The sequence below is a fragment of the Oncorhynchus gorbuscha genome, linkage group LG15, assembly GCF_021184085.1.
Source record: "Oncorhynchus gorbuscha isolate QuinsamMale2020 ecotype Even-year linkage group LG15, OgorEven_v1.0, whole genome shotgun sequence".
NCBI classification, from domain to species: domain Eukaryota; kingdom Metazoa; phylum Chordata; class Actinopteri; order Salmoniformes; family Salmonidae; genus Oncorhynchus; species Oncorhynchus gorbuscha.
Window position 1 is genome coordinate 5,287,899 of NC_060187.1, and position 24,722 is coordinate 5,312,620.

The 24,722-nt window shown below is 43.4% G+C and overlaps 1 protein-coding gene across 4 annotated transcripts; it reads left to right on the forward strand.

Moving 5' to 3' along the window:
* The first annotated feature begins 2,243 nt into the window (after positions 1-2,243).
* Positions 2,244-24,722, forward strand: hdlbpa (high density lipoprotein binding protein a). Of its 4 annotated transcripts, none has more exons than XM_046299962.1 (28): positions 2,244-2,335; positions 3,871-3,942; positions 8,053-8,167; positions 8,442-8,593; positions 9,389-9,604; positions 10,482-10,688; positions 11,072-11,287; positions 12,023-12,229; positions 12,624-12,731; positions 12,814-12,918; positions 13,232-13,310; positions 13,451-13,590; positions 13,697-13,801; positions 14,271-14,384; positions 14,635-14,721; positions 14,852-14,983; positions 15,164-15,382; positions 16,781-17,002; positions 17,285-17,503; positions 18,922-19,078; positions 19,643-19,803; positions 19,957-20,061; positions 20,225-20,359; positions 20,580-20,723; positions 20,957-21,136; positions 22,036-22,152; positions 22,704-22,865; positions 23,117-24,722. In XM_046299962.1, exons 3-28 carry the CDS (start codon positions 8,092-8,094, stop codon positions 23,210-23,212), a joined length of 3,861 nt encoding a protein of 1,286 aa, XP_046155918.1. In that variant the 5' UTR covers positions 2,244-2,335; positions 3,871-3,942; positions 8,053-8,091; the 3' UTR covers positions 23,213-24,722. The 4 variants fall into 4 exon arrangements, with proteins under 4 accessions (XP_046155918.1, XP_046155920.1, XP_046155919.1 ...); XM_046299964.1 differs by having other exon boundaries at positions 22,704-22,856; XM_046299963.1 differs by having other exon boundaries at positions 12,026-12,229.

The following is a 24,722-nucleotide window of genomic DNA, read 5'->3' on the forward strand; positions in this document are numbered from 1 at the left end:
CCACGAATAGTCGGCAGAACCCAGAAGATGAGGCAGACACAGCAGTACTTGAGACGGTGTATTTAATGAAGTAAAAAGTGAAGTTCTTCAGGAAAACATGTAACTCCACAACCTCAAAAGGAATCCTACAAGAACAAAGGTAATCCTCCAAGACAAAAAAAGTAAATCCACAAGGTGGAAGGTAAAGCACAAAAAGCCTCAAAAGATACTCAAAAAACAAACAAACAAGAACAAAAAAAACAGAATTCCACAAGAGTCCACCGGGATCAACAAGAGTTCTCAGAGTACTAGGGCTGGGTGCTAACATACAAACACAGAGCAAAGAACAGAGGAAAACAAAGGGTTTAAATACAATCAGGGGAAATGAGGCACAGGTGCAAATAATAATGGGGATCAAGGGACAACAAAAGGTCAAAAGGCACAATGGGGGCATCTAGTGACCAAAAACCGGAACAACCCTGGCCAAATCCTGACAAGCATACTTCCAAAGTTGCGGCAAAATGGCTTAAGGACAACAAAGTCAAGGTATTGGAGTGGCCATCACAAAGCCCTGACCTCATTCCTATAGAAAATTTGTGGGCAGAACTGGAAAAGTGTGTGCGAGCAAGGAGGCCTACAAACCTGACTCAGTTACACCAGCTTTGTCAGGAGGAATGGGCTAAAATTCACCAAACGTATTGTGGGATGCTTTGGAAGGCACCCCGAAACATTTGACCCAAGTTACAATTTAAAGGCAATGCTACCAAATACTAATTGAGTGCACATAAACTTCTGACCCACTGAGAATGTGATGAAAGAAATAAAGTTTAAATAAATCATTCTCTCTACAATTATTCTGTCATTTCACATTCTTAAAATAAAGTGGTGATCCTAACTGAACTAACACAGGGACTTTTTTTTACTGGGATTAAATGTCAGGAATTGTGAAAAACTGTATTTGGCTAAGGTGTATGTAAACTTCTGATTTCTACTGTAATTTAAGTGTATTATTATATGTAGTAGAAAGCGATGGGTTAGAAGAAGCCTACATAACCAACCCATGAAGTAAAATGTAACATCCATATAAGGCCAGCTATGTAAACTTTAACATTGATTCATCCTGCAAATAGATGTCGTTCAATTGGTAACATATATTTATGTCGTCTTCTAATGCCTCTTAAAGGGAAAGTAATCTAAAAGTAACGGAATGTAATCAGATTACTTTACTGAGTCTGGGTAATCCAAAAATGGTGTTACTGATTACTTGAACAGGTAACTAGTATATTATAGTAACTAGTAACATATTACATTTAGAAAGTAACCGACTCAACCCTGTATATAAAATGGACATATGTATTTTAATACGGACTGGCTCAAATTATTACCTGTCATTGAAAATTGGCTACCAAATGGATCATAATTTTCTGGTAAAAAAAAAAAAGTGGTTGAGCAAAAACACACGTTCGCACCCCTATTTTGGAAGTGGGATGCAGCCCACTTGCTCCATTGCTAAGGCGCCGATAATTGTCAATACTTATTTGTCAGAACGTATCTGTCCAAAAGGTTTATTCGTCATTCATTCATTTATCCTTCATTTATAATGGCGTATTTATAAGGAAATGTTAATGAGTTGGACTATCAAAAAATAGATATTCATTTTAAAGCACAGATATGTAAAGTAAAAAAAAAAAAAAAAAGTAAAATGCATACGTGTACATTTGATTATACGAAAGGCGTCATCGAGTGCTTCATTGAATCCTATAGCCACATCATCGACCGAGGACTGGGGGTTAACTATCTGCGACAGAGCAACAACAATGTAACAACTGGTTTAAAACGACACATCGTTGGCTACAATGTTTCAAAACACATGAAATGTCAGCTGAGAATACTTGTTACAGTCACTCATCGCATTTTCGGCTACAAGTTACCGCATCAGAAATAGCGACAAAAAAGAAAAAAAGAAACGTCATCTTTCGTCAAGAGTTTAATCATGTGTGTTTGATTTCTCAAGCTGTAGCATTTACAAAAAAATAAAAAATAATTCGGTATAAAACTGAAACATTTTCAGATATATACACCACAACGATCAAATCATAATCAAATGTAGTCATAGTGAAAGTGTTACAATGAAAATATACTATATATTTTTTTTCTCCCCCCCCCCCCCCCTTCTTCTCACTGTATGACAAATGTGTGATCTGTAATCAGAGGCTCTTTGGCGTGACGTTAGAGGATAGGATTGGAGGGTGGTGCAGGTATATAGCCCTCCTTCGGCCTACACTTCCACCTTCTCGCCAGTGGAGTTTCAGCACAGCTTCTGCACCACCCAGGGCAGACGAGAACATAAACACGAGTAAGTAGCTAAGAAATTGTTTCACAATGTAACGTGTACGAGGAACATTAAAGACGATGTGCTCATTTATTTTACCGTCGACATTTAGCCCAATTTGGAGGGGCTGATTATTTTTTATTTTTTTGTCGAGGACGCAGTGAAATATTATGACTGTGTTAAAAGGAAAAATGTGCTCTGGCCTGAGTCGACTCCATGTCATTTCTGCCCTTGTTCGGCTGCCTTTAATGCCTACGTGGACTTTGTGTAGCTTTTTTTTATTATGGATGCTAACGTTTCCGTATTAAAATGGGAGAATCTATGTAGCTATCATTTCATTTTTTATATTTTTTAGATTAATAAAAGAAAAAAGAAAAAAAAGAAATAACATGTAAGACCTTAACACTGTTCTCGATTTCAATGTTTCTTTAAAAAAAAATGTTATTATATTTTTAATAATGAGTTTCAGTGGTTGTTAGCCTCCGGAGCTAGTTAGCCGCTTAGCACTGCAGCTACGTGTCATTACCGCGGACGGTCCAAGTTTTATTCCCGTTTTATTACCAAGGAAACTAACGCGACGACACAAAGTTTTTCACTAAAGTAATGTCTCGCAAACCCAAAACGCAATAGGGCGTTTACATTTATATATATATTTTTAATTTTTTTTATTTATTTTTTATTGGAATGCAATTATTTTTTTATTTCTTAAAATATATATTTTTAAATAATACTTCGCAAATAACGTTTATTTTTTATTTTTATTTAGATGTGTTTTTGTTTTTTCGTCCATTTGTCGACGCAGTTTTCGAGCCGAGGTGGTGGGAACCAGGGAATATTGGCTTATCTATTTAACATGGTCGGTTAGCTAGCTACCTTATATACATTCATCTGTTGTCGTGTTATAGTCTATCACATTTTCCACATCGTTTGATTTCTTTTTAGTTAGGTAATTATGTATTTTTGTTTGTTTTTTTGGTTCAACGCTAGCCAGCTAACTAAGCTAGAGAAGTAGGCCAGTGGGCTAGCTAAACGTTAGCAGGCTATGTCTTGTTTAGCTTCTCAGCTGTAAAACACCAACACGTTAAATCTATCACGGTTGACGAACTAGGGGTTAAAGTTCAATAAATACCTGTTTTTATATGAATAAGGTTCATTTAGCATTAGATTTTAAAGGCCAAATTGAATGGAGTCTGTGGTCCTCACTGGAATAGGTATCAACGTACACCTCATTAGGATAATATGACAAAGCTGGCCAAGTCTAGTAGTAGAATATATAATACCTCCCAATGATCTAATATCAAACAACAATATGTTTGGTTTTTTATCTATTTCTAAACTACATTTTACCTTCAAGCAAGTAGGCCCAGATTTGTATGCTAGCTACTTCTATAGGGGATCCCTCCAGCCATTAATTATGTCAAAGCTTGGTTTAATTCCCACCCCATAAATCCTCACATTTGAATATACCACTTAAAATACTGGACATTCAATGACTAGATTATCACCTGACTGTCTGTTGTGAATACCAGTATGTTTTATTTATTTATTGTGCTTTTCAGGCAAAAGCTGGCAGGCTGACACGAACAGGCAGCTTTACAGGACGGATTATCTGGTAACTGACCATTTAGCTGGTAAGAACTGACACTACTCTAAGCTCTTAATTATAGCCATGCTGCAGTCCCTTCTAACCTGCAGTTTTCAAATGGAAGACCGTGGAATAGATGGCCTTGTTGGCCACATCCACTGGCTCGGTAATGAAACATCCGAAGCTGACAATTTACTTTTTGAATACTAGATGGGGGGGGGGGGTGGCAGGCTATATATTCTTGGGTCAATCACAAACTAGATGCTTGTCAGATTTATCTGGATTTCATTGCAATACTTTGAATCAGTGTATACAGTACCAGTCAAGTAGGTGAACACACCTACTAATTCCAGGGTTCTTCCTTTCTTTTAACTATTTTCTACATTGTAGAATAATAGTGACTATATCAAAACTATGAAATAACACATATGGAAGCATGTAGTGACCAAAATATATTTGATATTCTTCTAAGTAGCCACCCTTTGCCTTGATGACAGCTTTGCACACTCTTGGTATTCTCTCAACTAGCTTCATGACATTTCAATTAACAGGTGTACCTTAAGTTACTTTGTGGAATTTCTTTCCTTAATAATGCATTTGTGTCAATCAGTTGTGTTGTGACAAGGTAGGGGTGGTGTACAGAAGATATCCCTATTTGTTAAAAGACCAAGTCCATATTATGGAAAGAACAGCTCAAATAAAGCAAAGGGAAACAACAGTCCATCATTACTTTAGGACATGGGGGTCAGTCAATCTGGGAAATCTCAAGAACTTTGAAAGTTTCTTCCAAGTGCAGTCGCAAAAACAATCAAGCGCCATGATGAAACTGACTCATGAGGACCGCCACAGGAAAAGGAAGACCCAGAATTACCTCTGCTGCAGAGGATACGTTCATTAGAGTTTACCAGCCTCAGAAATTGCAGCCCAAATAAATGCTTCACACACTTCAAGTAACAGACAGATATCAACATCAACTGTTCAGAGGAGACTGCGTGAATCAGGCCTTCATGGTTGAATTGCTGCAAAGAAACCACTACTAAATGCCACCAATAATAAGAAGAGACTTGGTTGCGCCAAGAAACGCGAGCAAAGGACATCTGTCCTTTGGTCAGCCCGAATTTGAGCTTTTTGGTTCCAACCGCTGTCTTTGTGAGATGCAGAGTAGGTGAATGGATCTCTGAATGTGTGTTTCCTACCGTGAAGCATGGAGGAGGAAGTGTGGGTGCTTTGCTGGTGACACTCTGGGATTTTTATTTAGAATTCAAGGCATGCTTAACCAGCATGGCTACCACAGCGTTCTGCAGCTATACGCCATCCCATCTGGTTTGCGCTTCAATAAAACAAAATATACCTCTAGGCTGTGTAAGGGTTATTTGACCAAGGAGAGTGGTGGAGTGCTGCATCAGATGACCTGGCCTCCACAATCACCTGACCTACACCCAATTGAAATGGTTTTGGATGAGTTGGACTACAGAGTGAAGAAAAAGCAGCCAAGAGGTGCTCAGCATATGTTGAACTTCAAGACTGAAAAAGCATTCCTCGTGAAGCTGGTTGAGTGTGCTTAGCTGTCATCCAGACAATAGGAGAAGGGGGGGGGTGTAAATGATTCCATTTGTTATTTCATAGCTTTGTCTTCACTATTCTACAATGTATTCATTGAAGGGTTTCATAATTTTTTTTTACGTGTCCAAACTTTTGACTGTATAACATTCTCAAATAATCTTTCTAGAGGTTTGAAACACTTCAGTAGTCTACTTTGTGAAATCTTTTCAACGTTTTACATTTTTCGTGCAAGGCTGTTTTTCTTGCTCCATGTTAAACCAGTATGGCTTTCCTGGGCTGTAATGTAGTTCACTGTGCTGTCGCACCACTGATTCGGCCTGCTCAGCCTTAAAGATGCCTAGCCTAGGAGGAAGAGGCCCCTTAAAGGGTGCTGCTCTGGAAAGCATGTGAAAACAGCTGTACGAACGCCATGCTAAGGATCCCAGACACCACCTCCACTGACTGTGCTGTGCTTTTTAAAAAATTGTACCTTTTTTATTTTACTAGGCTAGTCAGTTAAGAACAAATTCTTATTTTCAATGACGGCCTAGGAACAGTGGGTTAACTGCCTGTTCAGGGGCAGAACGACAGATTTGTACCTTGTCAGCTCGGGGAGTCGAACTTGCAACCTTTCGGTTACTAGTCCAACACTCTAACCACTAGGCTACCCTGCCGCCCCATACTAACGCCATGCTAAGGATCCCAGGCACCACCTCCACTGACTGGTTGGCTCTTGGTTGGATCACTGATTGGATCTTCCCATTCAAGTAGATGTTCTGTGATTGGTTTGATTCTATTTTGATGGTATGAAGTCCCCGCCCCCCACTGCTTCTCATTCATTTGAAGCAAAACAATTTTGCAGTTTGCAGAGGAATAGTCTAGTGAATGTTCTCAGGGGTCACCCCCCCCTTGCCAAATCCTAAACATTGGTGGGAAAAGTACAAAACTGCCCCAAGAGGAGTGTCTTGGGACAACTTCACCCTACACCTAGCGCATGTGCTAAGGGTCCAGTCTGATCTACTTGGTTAGGACTGGGGAGGGGGAAGCTGATCCTAGATCTGTACCTAGGGGAAGCTCCAGTGGGTGGATGAACTGAACGGGTCAGTGGGGAAATCCTCTTAACCTTGGAAAGCTCATTCACCCAGCTTAGAAAGGCCTAGGCCAACTTAGTTGTTCAAATCAATGTATTTGTCAAGTGCCGAATACAACAAGTGTAGACCTTACTGTGAAATGGTAACTTACAAGCACTTAAACCAACAGTGCAGTTCATGAAGTGTTAAGAAAATATTTATGAAATACAGTAAAAAGAAAAGTAACATGATAAAATAAGAGGCTATATACAGGGGTTACCGGTACCTAGTCAATGTGCGGGGGTACAGGTTAGTCGAGGTAATTTGTTCATGTAGGTAGTGGTGAAGTTTACCCTAGGTACAGATCTAGGATCCACTTTCCCTCCCCTAGCCCAGAGGCAGGCAGATGTCAATTTTGATTAGTTTCCATCTTACTGTCCAGATGAATTGCATGCAGCCGGAAATGCACTCGTATCTCACGTGGACAGGTTTAAACATAGGACTTTCTCCAGTTGGGCTGTAATGGCGTCAATTTCTTCCTTAACTAGATATTTTAAAAGGGCGGGTGAAATATGCATTCTTTGTGTAAAACACAATTTTCCATCGCCGTGATAAAGTGGCTAATGCCTAGGAATGCTAGTTTCGTATGTTGTGTATCGTGGTCAGCCAATCGGGTTGCAGCAGTCTGTTTACCTTTTGCTGAACGTAGGGCGCAGCATCAGGAAGTAGCATTAGCCACTAACATGGTGGCGGAAATGGCGTTTCATTAAGAAAGTACACATTTTTCCAATATTTTAAATTTCCTTCTCGCCATTAAATCTAGTTGAGGAGGAAATTGACGCTTTTGCAACCTGAATGGAGAATTATTATTATTATTATTTTTAAAGATACAAACCGGTCCATTGGCTGTGTTGCTTGCTGCGTACAATGCGTTTTGGACGGTAAATTGAAACCATCCACACCAGATTAATATCGCGATCAGCTGGCCTTTAGGTTCACCCCCTGATCAGCTGGCCTTTAGGTTCACCCCCCCCCCCCCAATCCTAACCTTAACATTTAGTGTGGGAAATGCTGAACTGAACAGAGATCAGTGTGTAGTGTCAACATCACATGTTGCTACTGCAATGAGTCGGTTTGTCCTCTTGGTTATGCTACATTTGCCTAATCTGTGCACTAAAGCTATTTGTCAAGACATTCAAAGAAAGTGTTGACGTGTGAAATAGGTAATAGCTAGAACATAGATTATCCCTCCTGGAAAGGCATGGCTTCTTTTGATAACGGCAGATAAGACCGTGGGGCCTAACATCAAAGTCCATTCAAGCTGATAAATGTGTTTTTGTACTACTATATATTTTAACCCTTAACTATAAGTGGTTTATTTGTTTTCATGGTTTATTGTATTTCATAGCCATGAGACAAGGCCTTTATAAAGACATCAATGATTTTAATGATCTTTCCCTTTTTGAGTCTGTCATGTCTTTGCTATGCAGGCTTAAAAAAAATGTTTAACCCTGATTTAACGATGTCCTCTTTTCCTTTACTAGTGACACACTCGTACTCCGTGTAAACGTGGGATTTCGACCATGAGCTCAGTCGCTGTACTTACGCAGGAAAGCTTCAACGAGCACCGCTCGGGGCTCGTTGCAGAGCAGGCAGGTGGTGAGTTGGTTTTTATTTGTTCCTCTGGGTAGAGTAGTCTGGCCTTCAGTTATCAACTATAGAGGGTAGTGCGAACGGCCCAGTACATCACTGGGGCCAAGCTTCCTGCCATCCAGGACCTCTACACAAGGTGGTGTCAGAGGAAGGCCGTATACCTAAACACAACTCATGTCTTGTTGCTTAACTGATAATGTACCTGTCATTTATCAGACACTCGTAGTCAGTGAGTTTAAAAAAAATATATGGTGGCTTGTTTCTAATGGTTCTGACACAGGGTCTAGTTCTGCTGGAGATGAGGAGGCCCCAGCCTACAAGGATGCCTTCCCTCCGCTGCCTGAGAAGGCTGCTTCACCCGAGGGGACCCAGGAACCAGTCAATGCCTGGACCTCCAAGATCCGGCCCCTCAAATCCTCTGTCATCACCCAGGTAGCTACGCCCCTCTGTCGTCGCCCAGGTAGCTGCGCCCCTCTGTCGTCGCCCAGGTAGCTGCGCCCCTCTGTCGTCGCCCAGGTAGCTGCGCCCCTCTGTCGTCGCCCAGGTAGCTGCGCCCCTCTGTCGTCGCCCAGGTAGCTGCGCCCCTCTGTCGTCGCCCAGGTAGCTGCGCCCCTCTGTCGTCGCCCAGGTAGCTGCGGCCCTCTGTCGTCGCCCAGGTAGCTGCGGCCCTCTGTCGTCGCCCAGGTAGCTGCGGCCCTCTGTCGTCGCCCAGGTAGCTGCGGCCCTCTGTCGTCGCCCAGGTAGCTGCGGCCCTCTGTCGTCGCCCAGGTAGCTGCTGTCGTCGCCCAGGTAGCTGCGGCCCTCTGTCGTCGCCCAGGTAGCTGCGGCCCTCTGTCGTCGCCCAGGTAGCTGCGGCCCTCTGTCGTCGCCCAGGTAGCTGCGGCCCTCTGTCGTCGCCCAGGTAGCTGCGGCCCTCTGTCGTCGCCCAGGTAGCTGCAGCGTTTGCGCAATACTTCGTTCCATCAGAGGAGTAAGAAACTGTCGCTGTAGCAAATGGTATCCCTAATTCCATATAGTGCACTACTATTGACCAGAGCCCATAGAGCTGTGGTCTAAAGTAGTGCACTATGTAGGGAATAGGGATACCAGTTGGGACACGACGCCATGTTTGTTGTAGCAAATAACTCTTCCTTCTGCCTTTGGTAAACCTGGGTGTGTAGACCTTTAAAACAAGTCTATTCAAACATGTGATGTTTGCTCTCTGCTAACTTATGACTCTCGCTATAGGTTTTCCACGTTCCTCTGGAAGAGCGCAAGTACAAGGACATCAACCAGTTCGGTGAAGGAGATCAGGCGAAGGTCTGTGTGGACATCATGCATAAGACTGGAGCCCACCTGGAACTCTCCATGGCTAAAGACCAGGGCCTGTCCATCATGGTGTCTGGGAAACTGGACGCAGTGATGAAAGCCCGCAAGGAGATTGTGTCCCGACTGCAGACTCAGGTCAGTGTAGCTGGTGTCCCGACTGCAGACTCAGGTCAGTGTAGCTGGTGTCCCGACTGCAGTCTCAGGTCAGTGTAGCTGGTGTCCCGACTGCAGACTCAGGTCAGTGTAGCTGGTGTCCCGACTGCAGACTCAGGTCAGTGTAGCTGGTGTCCCGACTGCAGACTCAGGTCAGTGTAGCTGGTGTCCCGACTGCAGACTCAGGTCAGTGTAGCTGGTGTCCCGACTGCAGACTCAGGTCAGTGTAGCTGGTGTCCCGACTGCAGTCTCAGGTCAGTGTAGCTGGTGTCCCGACTGCAGTCTCAGGTCAGTGTAGCTGGTGTCCCGACTGCAGACTCAGGTCAGTGTAGCTGGTGTCCCGACTGCAGACTCAGGTCAGTGTAGCTGGTGTCCCGACTGCAGACTCAGGTCAGTGTAGCTGGTGTCCCGACTGCAGACTCAGGTCAGTGTAGCTGGTGTCCCGACTGCAGACTCAGGTCAGTGTAGCTGGTGTCCCGACTGCAGACTCAGGTCAGTGTAGCTGGGTTGAGTTCATGTTTAGCCCTTATTTGGCTGTTGTATTCATTATAACAGTGTAGGTTACAGCGTATATATCAGAGATGCGTTTAGACTGATCCTTTGTGATTTCCCAATTGTTCTACTATTAGTGTGTGGTTTTGAGGCCCCCACCTCATGACTCCCTGGGGGGGGTGTCAATTCTTACTGAGTGGACTGTCATGGCTAAATGAATAAAAATGAAACGAGTCATCCCATTTCAATATGAATTCATACACGGTTACTTTTATTTATTTACCTTTGTGGTAATATTAACTTAGGTTTATAAACCTATTTTCCTTAATTTTGCTTTTAAAATATATATATATTTGTTTTACACCAGGCTTCAGCTACTGTGGCAATCCCCAAAGAACACCATCGCTTTGTCATCGGCAAGAACGGGGAGAAGCTGCAGGAGTTGGAGCTCAAGACTGCCACCAAGATCCAGATTCCAAGACCAGATGACCCCAGCAACCATATCAAGATCTCTGGCACCAAGGAGGGCCTGGAGAAGGCCAAGCACGAGATTCTGCTCATCTCTGCCGAGCAGGTAGCCAACCTGGTGTCGTATCAGTTACCTAGTGAATCGCTCTAGTGTCATCGTTCAGAACTACTCTCCGCTCGCTAAGTTAACTATCCCATAATGACCTCTTTAACTCGCCATGGAATCCTTTGCGGCACAACATTTTTCTACTTCAGGCTGTTAGTTTTAGATAAAAAAAAAAGGTATCTTTTTATAATTTCTGCCATTGAAGTTAACCACCCCACTTAATGAACATGCCCCTATAGCACTAACGCTAGCCTCGCTGTTATTACACTGCCGTGAACACGGTTTGGAAGCGAGCCAGTTCAGTTTGTGAAATGTTATATCAGTCCGACGTGTTGGACAACCTAATTGACGACTGTCTACTCTCTGTCCCCCCCCCCCTCCAGGACAAGCGTGCTGTGGAGAGGGTGAACATTGACAAGGTGTTCCACCCTTTCATCACTGGTGCCTACAACAAGCTGGTGGCAGATATGATGCAGGAGACAGGAGCCCGCATCAACGTCCCCCCACCCAGCGTCAATAAGACGGAGATCGTCATTACTGGGGAGAAAGAGCAGGTGGCCCTTGCTGTGGCTATGATCAAGAAGATTTACGAGGGGAAGGTGTGTAGGTCTATGCTCTGTCCTCTTTAACAGCATTTTAATATGAAATGTTATGGTCTCTTTGAACCTGCTTCATGACAAATATTACAATTGCTATGAAGGTGATTGGAGGGGAAGGTATAGCTGCAGTTGAATTCAGTTTATATACACTTAGGTTGGAGTCATTAGCTCGTTTTTCAACCACTCCACACACGTCTTGTTAACAAACTATAGTTTTGGTAAGTTGGTGAGGGCATCTACTTTGTGCATGACGCAATGTGATGAAATAAATAAAAGCTGAAATAAATTATTCTCTATTCTGACATTTCACATTCTTAAAATAAAGTGGTGATCCTTAAGACGGAATTTTTACTAGGATTAAATGTCAGGAATTGTGAAACACAGTTTAAATGTATTTGGCTAAGGTGTATGTAAACTTCAGACTTCAACCGTTATGTCCTCTTAGCTAAAATTGTGCTAAACAGGAATGATTGAGTTTAACATGTATGAAATGATGTCATGTAGCCCCAGGGCACCAGGAAGTGGCTTCAGTTGTCTCGGTAATCTGAGGTCTTGTGAAGGATCCTACTAGTGTCAGTGGCACGACTGTCTCTTCCTTTTCCGTCTTGACATTTTATTCGACTTGGGATCAATACATATTCAAAATGTTATATTTGTAACAGTCAAATGCACCAAGTTACGCTTTGATCTTCACACTAATTTCCAGTTTTTTTTTTTTTCACCCCTTTCTCCCAGCAGAAAAATGCCACCACCATCGCGGTAGAGGTGAAGAAATCTCAGCACAAGTACGTGATCGGCCCCAAGGGAAACACCCTGCAGGAGATCCTGGAGAAAACTGGCGTCTCGGTCGAGATCCCACCCCCAGACAGCAACTCTGAGACAGTCATCCTGCGCGGGGAGCCAGACCGGCTGGGTCAGGCTCTCACTGAAGTTTACGCAAAGGTAGATGTGTTACACATTGCAACACACACTACTACTACACAGTACGTACTATACAGGCCTCACTGAAGTTGGGGCCATGGTAGATATACATTACCCCTATACGCAGCACCTTTCACACGGCCTGGCTGGGCCTGGCATTCACTGACGTTTAGTCCAAGGTAGATGCAATATATTTTTTAAAAGGTTTTACTTGCAATGTGAATTTTTTTACTTTAGTTGAATGTACTGATTTGTAAGTAGCTCTCCTATAAATAAAATTAAAATAAAATATAAGGCTAAATGACTAATGTGAAAACCATATAGCACCTTTTCAGGGCCTCTGGTCCAAGAGGATGTCCCATGACCTCAATGGATTCTCGGTTTCTAAACGTGACCCTGTTTGTGTGTTTCCCAGGCCAACAGCTATACTGTATCCTCAGTCGAAGCTCCTTCCTGGCTTCATCGATTCATCATCGGCAAGAAGGGGCAGAACCTGGCCAAGATTACCCAGCAAATGCCCAAGGTTTGTGTGTGTGTGTGGCGCGTGTGTTCCAGAGGGGGATGCAGCTCACTGTCTGACTTGGTGTTTTCTCTGTGTATTGCAGGTGCACATTGAGTTCACTGAGGGCGAGGATAAGATCACCCTGGAAGGCCCCACCAAAGACATGCAGATGGTGCAGAGTCAGATGGAAGCCATCGTCACTGACCTGGTAAAGACCGTCCGAATTACAGACGGGCCGGGCTATCCTCGACCGGGCTAGCCTCGACCGCTCCAAGCAGACATCCGTTTACCAAAACCCAGATTATGCCTATTAGATTACTGGGCTAAAGCGCATTCAATGGAGAGTATCCCTTGAGCTTTAGCTTTGTAGTTAAAGAGTTAGACTTAATCTGAGTCTAGGCCTAGTTTTGTTTCATTGTCCCAACGACAGACTGTGTAAACCACACTGGTTTCCTTGGTTTTAGGACTTGGTAGTTAAACACGGCATCAAATGAATGATTGTATTTCCTTTCCCCTTCTAGGTGAGCCGCATGGATTATTTGGAGATTAGTGTGGACCCCAGATTCCACAGACACCTGATTGGGAAGGGTGGTGCCAACAGTAAGTTATAGTTTAAATATATTTTTATAGTTTTTTTTTTTGGGGCGAGTAAATGTTAAATACAAAGATAAACAAATGTATTTTAAGCTATTTAGCGTATTACTAAATGGTGGGTAACTTTATTCTCCTGCCCTGTTCAGTAAACCGCATCAAAGATCTGCACAAGGTGTCTGTGCGTATCCCCCCTGACAACGAGAAGAGCCACCTGATTCGCATCGAGGGAGATCCCCAGGGGGTTCAGGAAGCCAGTAAGGAGCTGCTTGAGCTAGCGTCGCGCATGGTGAGTATCACGATTCTCTCTCTCTCTCTCTCTCTCTCTCTCTCTCTCGTCACCATAAATGTCCCCGTGGGAGTTGTCCCTCAACCTTTTCGTCTCTCTCGTGCAGGAGAACGAGCGTACAAAGGACCTGATCATTGAACAGCGTTTTCACAGAGCCATCATTGGCCAAAAAGGGGAGAAGATTAAGGACGTTCGTGACAAGTTCCCTGAGGTGAGTCACAAACCATGTTGCCGTGGCAACACACCCGATGATGACTCCGTAGACCGTGGCTCAGTAAGACTTCAGTCAGCAAGGCTGTATTTACACAGGCAGTACAATTCTGCTCTTTGGCCCAATTATTAAGAGCAGGATATATAGATATAGATATATTTTATGGCTCAAAAGACCAATTAGGGGGTGGGGGGGGCTCAGAATCGGGCTGATTTTTAAACACAGCCTTAGAAGCCATGACGATCATGTGTGCCAGATCCATATATTTAGACTAGCTGTACATGTATGGCTCTGGTAAATGCTATAAAATGCTTCAGTTTATACAGCTATAACATTTTGCTGTATAGTTACAGGAAACCACTATGTTCATTTTGGTTAGGATGAGCACTTAAAATATATATTTTATGAGAAGGTATATATTTAAAATTTTCCACGCTGTACATAAAGTAGTAATGTGTCGATTTTGCAGGTCATCATCAACTTCCCAGACCCGGCAGCGAAGAGTGACATCGTTCAGTTGCGTGGTCCAAGAAATGAGGTGGAGAAATGCTCCAAGTTCATGGCGAAGATGGTTGCTGACATGGTATGTAGTAGATCCATGAAACAAAACGTCTCAACGATCGACTCTCTAGGTTTTAACTTTAAAAAAAAAAATATATATATATATTTTTTTATATTGCATGAGGTTAGTGTAATTGTGTTAAGTACATTTGGCTTTCAAGACATTATGCTGTTGAAGTACTTTGAGTCGGTATGATTTGATGGCTCTTACGTGTATTGAACATCTTGCTTTGCTGTTTTAACTATGATTGATTTGTCTTTTTATTTTTCAGGTGGAGAATGGCTTCTTTCTCTCAGTTCCCATCTTCAAACAATTCCACAAGAACATTATTGGGAAAGGTGGCGCCAACATCAAGAAGGTATATTCTCATTTAATATAGGATTATGAATTTAAACTTCGTTTGGGGGACAGTTCTTTTACAATTTCTTTTTTAAAATAAGGGGGGAGGAAATGGTATTACCTGACAAAGTAATTCCTTACATTTCCAGATTCGTGAGGAAACGAACACCCGGATTGACCTGCCTGCCGAGAACAGCAACTCTGAGATGATAGTCATCACAGGCAAGAAGGAAAACTGTGAGGCCGCAAGAATCCGTATCCTGTCTATCCAGAAAGAACTGGTAACTTACTGGCTTTTCTCAGGATGATTGCCTTCTAAGATGGCCTGTGTTCTTCTTCTATGGTAATGCCGATAAGGATAGAATGTTCGTACGTTTCTAATTTCTCTCTCTCCTTATGAAACCATGTTTCCGTTCTGTGCCCAATGAACGACATATGTCGCGATTGTCCCTCCCACCCAGGCAAACATTACAGAGATGGAGGTGTCCATCCCCTCAAAGCTGCACAACTCCCTGATTGGCTCTAAGGGCCGTTTCGTCCGTTCCATCATGGAAGAGTGTGGCGGCGTCCATATCCACTTCCCCATCGAGGGCTCCGGCATCGACACGGTCACCATCAGGGGCCCTGCTGAGGAGGTGGAGAAGGCGAAGAAACAGCTGCTCTCTCTGGCCCAGGATAAGGTTTGAGCCTGTTATCTTATTTAGGCTTTACTTATCAGTAGGTTGAGGACCAGGTTAGTTTTTCTTTGTTCATTTTAGCTATGGTTGTCATGAGTTGGGTTCAGTTTCAGGATGTAAACTGAAAGTCCCAATTTTCCTTCACTAAAAAGCAATTGAAATAGAATTCATCCCAACTAGGGTGACCACATTTTAAAATGCCCAAATATGGGATGATTTTGAAGTGCAAAATTCAGTGATGCAGAAATGAGACTGGCTGTTCTATACAAATTTGGGAATATTTAGCCACAGTAATAATTCTGGTTGGTCTCAAGGAATGTAAAACTGGTAGGATTTTTTAACTGGGTTGAGATGCAAGTATGTTGAATGAGCAACTAATGCTCATTGAGAGGCTACAAAGTGTGGTGAAATTACCTTCTCTTTGTCTAATAAGGCTACAGCTACTTAGGCCTACTTACTATGGTAGTTATTCGTTTGAAGCACACTTTTTGTAAGTAGTTAGCGGTCCTCAAAGTTTAGCTGAGAGGATTTGACAAATGTGATTGGTTGACGATATGACATTGGTCTACGTGTCATCTTGCGCTGCCCAGAATATCAGATCTCAACGACGATTGGACCAGTGTTAAACCTCACCCGCACCACTTCCTTAAGATGTATCTGGTCTTAAGCACAACATGGCCGCACACGACACCGGTTGGAATGTCTGAATGAAGTACGGGACATATGGCCTTGTTTAAAAACCCTCTCTGGCCCTGGGACACACAGCCACAAACTTTAGATAGAAACTCTCCAGCCCAGCAGAGGCTACCAGCCCCTGGTTTTGGACCTCTGGCATTGTTAGGGGGTTGCCAAGGGCCCTTCTAGAACACTCCCATGCCTGTGATTGGCTGACCTGGTCAGCCAATCACAGGCTGTGGAGTCTCAAACCCTCAATAGTCGGTTCTATAGTTGGACACAGACAACGGGTCAGAACTCTGCACCGCCTCAACACAACTCAATACTGGACCCTTCCTGAACAACCTTCCTAACTGTGTTAGTGGTTGGATGACCATAAACCACTATACACTACGTCACTCACTCTACTGCCGGTCTCTTCGTGTTTCCTTATGATGATTATCAGTCCTCTAACAGGAACTCTGGGACAGTTGCACCTATAATTGAAACCGACACCTGAGACGACAATTAAAAAAAAAAATAATAATTTGGTAAAACACAGCACATAATTGTTTGGTAGGGGGGATAAAGAGACAAAAATGCGAGACTGTCCCGGTACAATCTGGGACGTGGTCACCCTAATCCCAAACCTGGTCGTCAGTAGTCCATGTACACTTTTTTTTTTAAAGAAGTAAACTGAACTAACCAGCTCCACCATTATGTTTCCTCTCTCTCTCTTTCCCTTAGCAAACCAAGAGTCACACGGCTGAGCTGAAGGCCAAGCCAGAGTACCATAAGTTCCTGATCGGTAAAGGAGGTGGTAACATCCGTAAAGTACGTGACAGTACTGGAGCCAGGATTATCTTCCCGACACTTGACGACGAGGACCAGGAGCTGATCACCGTGGTGGGGACAGAGGAGGCCGTCAGAGAGGCCCAGAAGGAACTGGAGGAACTCATCAAGAGCTTGGTAAAGACCTTTTTAAGATTATCAATACATTTTGTTGATTTGATTAGTCAATTTCTCCTTTTTTTCCCCCTATCAAAAGATTCTCCTGACAGCATTGTTTTGTATTGATGTTACGTACTTGTGTTTTTCAGCAGAATCATTCTCCTGTGTATTTTTTTTGTCATTTTTAGTGTAAGGAAACTGTCATTTTGATACTGACCCCAAACTTTAAATTATACACTCACTGTGTTTTGTTTGACACATTTTGAATATTAAACCCCGTGCTTGCTTGTCATCCCTCAGGATAACGTGGTGGAGGATGTAATGAATGTGGACCCCAAGCACCACCGGTACTTTGTGGCTCGCCGTGGGCAGGTGCTGAGGGACATTGCTGATGAGTACGGCGGCGTGATGGTGAGCTTCCCCAGGAGCGGTACCAACAGTGACAAGGTCACTCTGAAGGGAGCCAAAGACTGCGTGGAGGCAGCCAAGAAACGCATGCTGGAGATCATTGAGGACCTGGTGAGTTCACAGGGTTTTAACTTATTTATGTCCGGTTTTTCCCACTGGAGGCTTGCCTCAGTGTTTTACCTAAAAGGGCTGTCCTTTTGACTCTACTTCCACGGCCCAGCTCCAGTCTCTCTCAAGGCCATGGCCTCCGTGGACCTGCTTTTAACTGGGGCCAAAACCTGACCACTAGTACTTTTCAGCTGGCATTTACACTGAAATTGTTGTATTTAAATTTTTGTTCAGAGTTACAGTTCAATATAAGGAAATCGGCCGATATGAAATAAAATTTATTAGGACCTAATCGATTTCACATGACTGGGAATAGATATGCATCAGGTTGGTCATAGATGTACTGTACCTTTAAATAAAGTTGGGTTGTGGATCAGAACCAGTCAGTTTCTGGTGGGACCACCATCTCCTTCATCAGGCTGTTTGTGGAAATGTTCCACTCTTCGATGGTTGTACAGTTGCTGGATATTGTCAGGAATCTCTGTCGTACATGTCGATCCAGAGCATCCCAAACATGCTCAATGGGGGGACATGTCTGATGCAGGCCATGGAAGAACTGGGACAATTATAGCTTCCAGGAATTGTGTACAGATCCTTTGAGACTGGGGCCGTGCATTATCATGCTGAAACATGAGGTGGTGGCAGCGGCTTATGCCTGCACATACCATAACCCCACTGCCACCATGGGACACTCTGTTAACAGACCGCTCGCCCACATGACACCAGACACGTGGTCTGCGTTTGCGAGGCCTGTTGGACGTACTGCCAATTTCTCTAAACTAGTTTGAAGGCGTGCCCTCAACTTGACATCTGTGGCATTGTGTGTTTATTTTTAAAAAACTGCACATTTTTAAAGTGGTCTATTGTCCCCCAGCACAAGGTGCACCTATGTAATGATCATGCTGTTTAATCAGCTTCTTGATGAGCCACACCTGTCAGGTGGATGGATTATCCTGGCAAAGGAGACATGTTCACTAATAGGGATATTAAGAAATTAGTGCACAGAATTTGAGGAGCTTTTTGTGCGTAAGGAAAACTATTGTTTTTAATATATTATTTTGTTCAGTGTGTGGTGTGTGTATAGATACCTCAGAAAGCAACGGTCTTGATGCAGAGGTTGTCGATTGTGTTCGCCACAGGTCTTTGGTGTCACTCCTGATGGGAACACAGTCACACTAGATTTAACATAGAACAATAATAATAATAATATTATTATTATTAACATAGAACACTGGTGACCCCACTGGGGGGGGGGGAGTCTCAGGTGGGACTGCCTCAAAAGGGACTGCCTCAAAAGACTCGTCCCCGGGGACATAAGGATGTATCAATCTTTTAGTCTCGTTCACCCAGTAGCATGATGCCCATGTCATAACTAGCCTGTCCTCTCTGATTGGCTAACGGTCCTCCTCCTCTGTCTCCAGGATGCCCAGGTGACCATGGAGTGTGTGATTCCTCAGAAGTTCCACCGGTCCATCATGGGACCCAAAGGTTCCCGTATCCAGGGCATCACCAGGGACCACAACGTGCAGATTAAATTCCCTGAGCGCGTGGACGGCCCGGGGAAAGGAGGCCCACCGGGTACAGCACCCTGTTGTTCTCGGGGCAGTAATTCAGAGTTCGAGGAGTGCTGATATGGGATCAGTTTTGACTAGTTTAAGATCAGCGCTCAAGACTTTACAGGCAAAGGAGTGCTGATATAGGATCAGTTTTGACTAGTTTAAGATCAGCGCTCAAGACTTTACAGGCAAAGGAGTGCTGATATAGGATCAGTTTTGACTAGTTTAAGATCAGCGCTCAAGACTTTACAGGCAAAGGAGTGCTGATATAGGATCAGTTTTGACTAGTTTAAGATCAGCGCTCAAGACTTTACAGGCAAAGGAGTGCTGATATGGGATCAGTTTTGACTAGTTTAAGATCAGCGCTCAAGATTTTACAGGCAATAACTGATGTATGGTTTTAATCTACTTTAGTTTCTTTGTTTAGTTGAATGCACTGTGTAAGACATTCTGGATAAAGCGCCTGCTACATGACCTAAATGTAATGATCCTAGATTGTTAAGAGATGTGTCTCTCTGAGGTTGTTTTGAAGCAAGTCTTTCAGATTTCTGCTTTTCCAACTGCCTGGTTCATTCTCTCTAATCAGCTCCCCCGGCCGAGGCTGCAGTGCAGGAGAATGGAGAGGCTAACGGAGAGATGGTTGAAGAACCTGCAGCACCTGTGGATCCCACTGCACCGAAGAAGTGTGACGTCATCGTGCTTTCTGGCCGCAAGGAGCGATGCGAGGCTGCTGTGGGGGCACTCAAGGTCACTCCTCTTCTTTAACATTTTGAAATTGTCTGTCTGTGTACTGTCGGTTAACTCTCTTTACGGAGGTTGTGACTCGTATAGAGCAGTGTTTTTTTTATATTATTTTTTTAAATGTGTATTTCAACTTGTTTCACTACCTTTCTTCCTCAGGCTTTGGTCCCTGTCACCACTGAAGTGGAAGTCTCTTTTGAGCTTCACCGTTACATTATTGGCCAGAAAGGAAGTGGAATTCGTAAGATGATGGATGAGTTTGAGGTACGTAAGAGTAGTTTCATTGTCACTTAAAAAAAAAAAAAAAATTGTTGTTAGTGGAGTAGCTGAAATGGGACTCATTCAGGATACAGTCTTCTGTCTGGATGTTTGATTCAACATGTTTTTAAATTATTATACGTTTTTTTACTAATGCCTTCACCGCCAGGTTAATATTCAAGTGCCTGCTCCTGAGCTGCAGTCCGACATAATCTCCATTACTGGCTTGGCCAATCACCTGGACCGCGCTAAGGAGGGTCTCCTGGAGCGCGTTAAAGAGCTGACTGCTGAGCAGGAGGATCGGGTAAGTGTTGCTCTTCTACATCTCAGAACCATTCAGTATTAAAACGTGTTGGACTGCAAGTCCAAATCCCAAGTTACAAAGTCTGGCGTCGTATCTGTCTGTTGCCGAGTCACTGTTATGCCATCTGGCGTTCGGGCCCCCAAACCGGCTGTAAGACCAGGCGAACGAGTGACGTGGTTCTGACTTGGGGATGTTTTTGTACTCGTCATTCGTTTTGCAGTCCCTCAGGAGCTTCAAGTTGACCATCACTGTGGATCCTAAGTATCACCCCAAGATCATTGGCCGTAAGGGGGCCATAATAACCAACATCCGCACAGAACACGACGTCAACATCCAGTTCCCGGACAAGAACGACGACAACCAGGTACACAGTCTGTGGTCAAGTCTTCTGTCCTCAAGACACTTGTCCTTTGCAAAAAAAAAAAAAGTGTTGGTGAAAGTCAGAGGAGATTGGCCTTGGTTCTTCTCCCAATGGGGTTGAGGGGGGGTGGGTGTTTATGCAAGTAATTGAGGAAATGCTCATTGAGAGAGCCTTCAATTTGATGTTTTCCTCATGTAATTTCTATAGTCCTGACATGTATACACCCCCCCTGCCAGGACCAGATCACCATCACGGGGTATGAGCACAAGGCTACAGCTGCCAGGGATGCCATCCAGGCCATCGTGGACGAGCTGGAGGAGATGATCTCCGAGGATATCACCCTGGACGCCCGCGTCCACGCCCGTATCATCGGGGCCCGTGGCAAGGGCATCCGCAAGATCATGGATGAGTTCAAGGTGAGGGGGGAGCTTTATCAGTGGGCTAGTTTCCCTGATAACTAGAGCCCAGTCTTGGACTCAAACGCATACTCCATGAACATTGTCAATTGAAATAGGATTTTAGTCCAGGGCAAGCTCGTCTGTCTTGGGTAAGGTTGTGAGAACAGATCTTACAGGATAGTCTTGCCTTGTCCCTTTGGATTCTGGGAATCCATTCAACGTGTTCGGTCTGTACGTTCGGTCTGTACGTTCGGTCTGTACGTTCGGTCTGTACGTTCGGTCTGTACGTTCGGTCTGTACGTTCGGTCTGTACGTTCGGTCTGTACGTTCGGTCTGTACGTTCGGTCTGTACGTTCGGTCTGTACGTTCGGTCTGTACGTTCAGTATTCATATAAAAATACCCCCTCTTTGGCTTCATTTGAAATGGACAGAAGACAAGAATTTATCAATAAAAAAAATATATATATGTAATATTAATGTATATAATGTATATAATATTAATGTATATAATGTATTTGTATGTAAAATGTATTCGTGTATATGTATATGTATTTGTGTATATGTATTTGTGTATATGTATTTGTGTATATGTAAATGTATTTGTGTATATGTAAATGTATTTATATATACATTTACATATACACAAATACATTATATACATTAATATTAAATACATAAATTTACATATATATACTGTAAATGTATTTATGTATATGTAAATACATTTATATATACATTTACATATACACAAATACATTAATATTAAATACAGTATATATATGTAAATGTATTTATATATATGTAAATGTATTTATAGTTATGTAAAAAATGCTATTTTTGTTTCTGGTGGAACATCACATAGGACCTCCACTTTAAATGGCCAGATAACATGATCAGTTTTTCTTCCTGTTTTTTAGGTGGATCTGAGATTCCCCCAGCCCGGAGCTGCTGACCCCAATCAGGTGTTTGTTACTGGTCGTCCTGAGCTGGTGGACGAAGCCATCGACCACCTCCTCAACCTGGAAGAGGAATATGTGAGTACTCTTATCAAAGTGGTGCACCCCTAAATGCTGATCCCCACACACTAATGGGTAAGGTTAGGATTTCAGGAAGGGAAGCTGATTCTTGATCTGTACATAGGGGAAACTTCACCCTGAGCTTTGAAAGCCATTTTGGGCATCCTCCATTTGACTTAATCCTCTTGGCCCTTGGTGTCCACCACGGCTCTCCGTATCCTCCGATGTATTTACCACTTTCTTCTGTCTGGTCAATGTTTTTATTGGTCAGTTTATTGATTGACCTGTATCATTGACAAAGCATTTACCTGGTCCTTCTGTAGCTCAGTTGGTAGAGCATGGCGCTTGTAACGCCAGGATAGTGGGTTCGATCCCCGGGACCACCCATACGTAGAATGTATGCACACATGACTGTAAGTCGCTTTGGATAAAAGCGTCTGCTAAATGGCATTTATTATTATTACCTAGACCCCCCCCCAAGGTAATATTTGGTTCTTCATTTGACTGAACACACTTTCTGATTCCCTTTGAGTACCTTCAAGCGTTTTAAAAATCAAACCTGTTTTCAGATGGCTGACGTGAATGAGAATGAATCTAAGATGACGTACATGAAGCCGACTGGTGACCGCGGTGCGTCCTCGATGGATGAGGGAGGACGAGAGCGAGGCTCCTCCAAAGGCTTCGTGGTGAGGGAGGCACCGTGGCAAACTGGCAGTGAGAAGGTGAGAGAGGTGATGAATCTTTTATTTTTCTCTGACAAATCTGGCCATTTTTGTTTGTGCTAGCCTGGTCCCGTATCTGTTTGTACTGTCTTGCCATACTTTTTCCTGTGGTCATTGTATTTAGCACAGATCTGGGATCCAGGCTACATTTGTGTATTGTCCTTATTATAAAATAATTTTTCTCATTGTTTTGGAATGCAGTCATTCGATGACTGACATGTACTTGTTTTTGCTCTCGCTCTGTCTCTTTCTCTCTCCAGGCCCCAGACATGAGCAGTTCAGAGGACTTCCCCAGCTTTGGGGCTCCTGTGGCGGCCACCAACAAGGCTTCTCCCTGGGGACCCAAGCGCTTCTGAGCAGAGCTGTGCTGCTACGAAGGAGACAAAGACGGCCCTCACCTCCACCTGACGACACAATCTTCCCCTCCATCGCCTGCCCCAACCCTATGGACCTGGACTGACCGCTGACCCCCCCTCCCCCACAGAAGTCTCTGCAGTCCTGGAAATGTTTCATGCTTCTCTCTTCTGTCTACATAACTTGGTTTGCCTTTTTGTAGATTTTACGGTGTAGTCTGAAATGCTTTCAACCAAACTGTATTTGGACCTGTAACTTAAGCTTTGTGTCTTCTTGCATTCAGTAATGGGTCTTTCTGTAACAAAAACAAAACAAATTATACTTATTATAAGAAACATTGCTGGGTTGTTGGGCTATGTCTATATTCAGGTAGACGTTCAGTGTTTTCTGAGACTTGACATTTCATAATGATTGGAAATGTGGTACCAAATCCAACGCTGTTAAGGGAACCCAAGCAACGCTTCTTAGGTTTACTGAGCTGCCCCTTAGTTGCCTTTGCAGGGTGTGTGGGGCTGGGGGGGAGGGAGGGAGTTGACTTACCTCTGGGGACATTTTAAAACACGTCTGTCCATTTTCAGCTTTTGATTTGAAGAAGCTTTGACCACCGTGGTGGCCAGCTGTCTGTTTTCAACTACTCTCCTCGTGGAACTGTGTACGTCATCTCATTCAGGTCTCAGTCTTATTGCTGCATCTGAGTGGTTCTGTCCTCCAGTCTTTCATCCTGTCTGCTTGTTACTGTGTTTGTGAGGTGTATGGCAAGGTAGTGATGTGTTGTAATCATGCAGCCTTATTAATTTGTTGAACTTTTTTTTTTTTTTTGCTTTTGGAGGGGTGATTCACTACAGATATACTATTTCACACACTCTCTCTCAAACTGCCAGATGCTTTTGGAGATTGTACTGTAATCATCCTACTGCAACACTAGAGCTCCAGAAGTTAATACCCTACACACTAACTGTTAAAGTACCATACTTGTTCCATACTTCTTTTTTTTTGACATTTTGAAAATGAAGTTTTTAACTCTCTACTCATGGCTTTTGGAAGCAAAAGAGCAGACCATTCTGTGCCAATGAACTGTCTTCTGTCTAGTGATGTTACTCATCCAGCTACCTACCCGGGGGTCAGTGTCCAGTCCCTTTTTGTCTTCCAGTTGCTATGCAGATTGTTCTGTAACCATAGCAATGGCCCTCTTATCAGCCTTAGCTCTAGAGTGATATAAACCAGACCCCAGAGGTGATGTCACAGTCCCGAGGAGATCAGGTGTACAGTACAATGCTGTGGATAAATGTTCAATCGTCTCATTCAGTTCATGGCAGTGGGTGGTTAATTTTTTTTTTCTTCCCCACGGTGATGCACACTTCCTGAAAGATATGACATCATTGTCTAATCCTGGTCTATATCATTCTAGCCTTATATGAAAGATTATGCAAAAACCATTACAAGAAGTGAAACAAATATGGATGACACTGGAAATGAAATTGTCCAAAAAGTCAATAAAAATTGAAAATGGTA

Bases quoted from the DNA above. Each gene is read 5' to 3' on its own strand.
- hdlbpa (XM_046299962.1), top strand. From the start codon at position 8,092: ATGAGCTCAGTCGCTGTACTTACGCAGGAAAGCTTCAACGAGCACCGC. The intron at 8,168-8,441 runs GTGAGTTGGTTT...GTTCTGACACAG, and splicing joins CGTTGCAGAGCAGGCAGGTG to GGTCTAGTTCTGCTGGAGAT. The intron at 13,311-13,450 runs GTAAGTTATAGT...TGCCCTGTTCAG, and splicing joins TGGGAAGGGTGGTGCCAACA to TAAACCGCATCAAAGATCTG.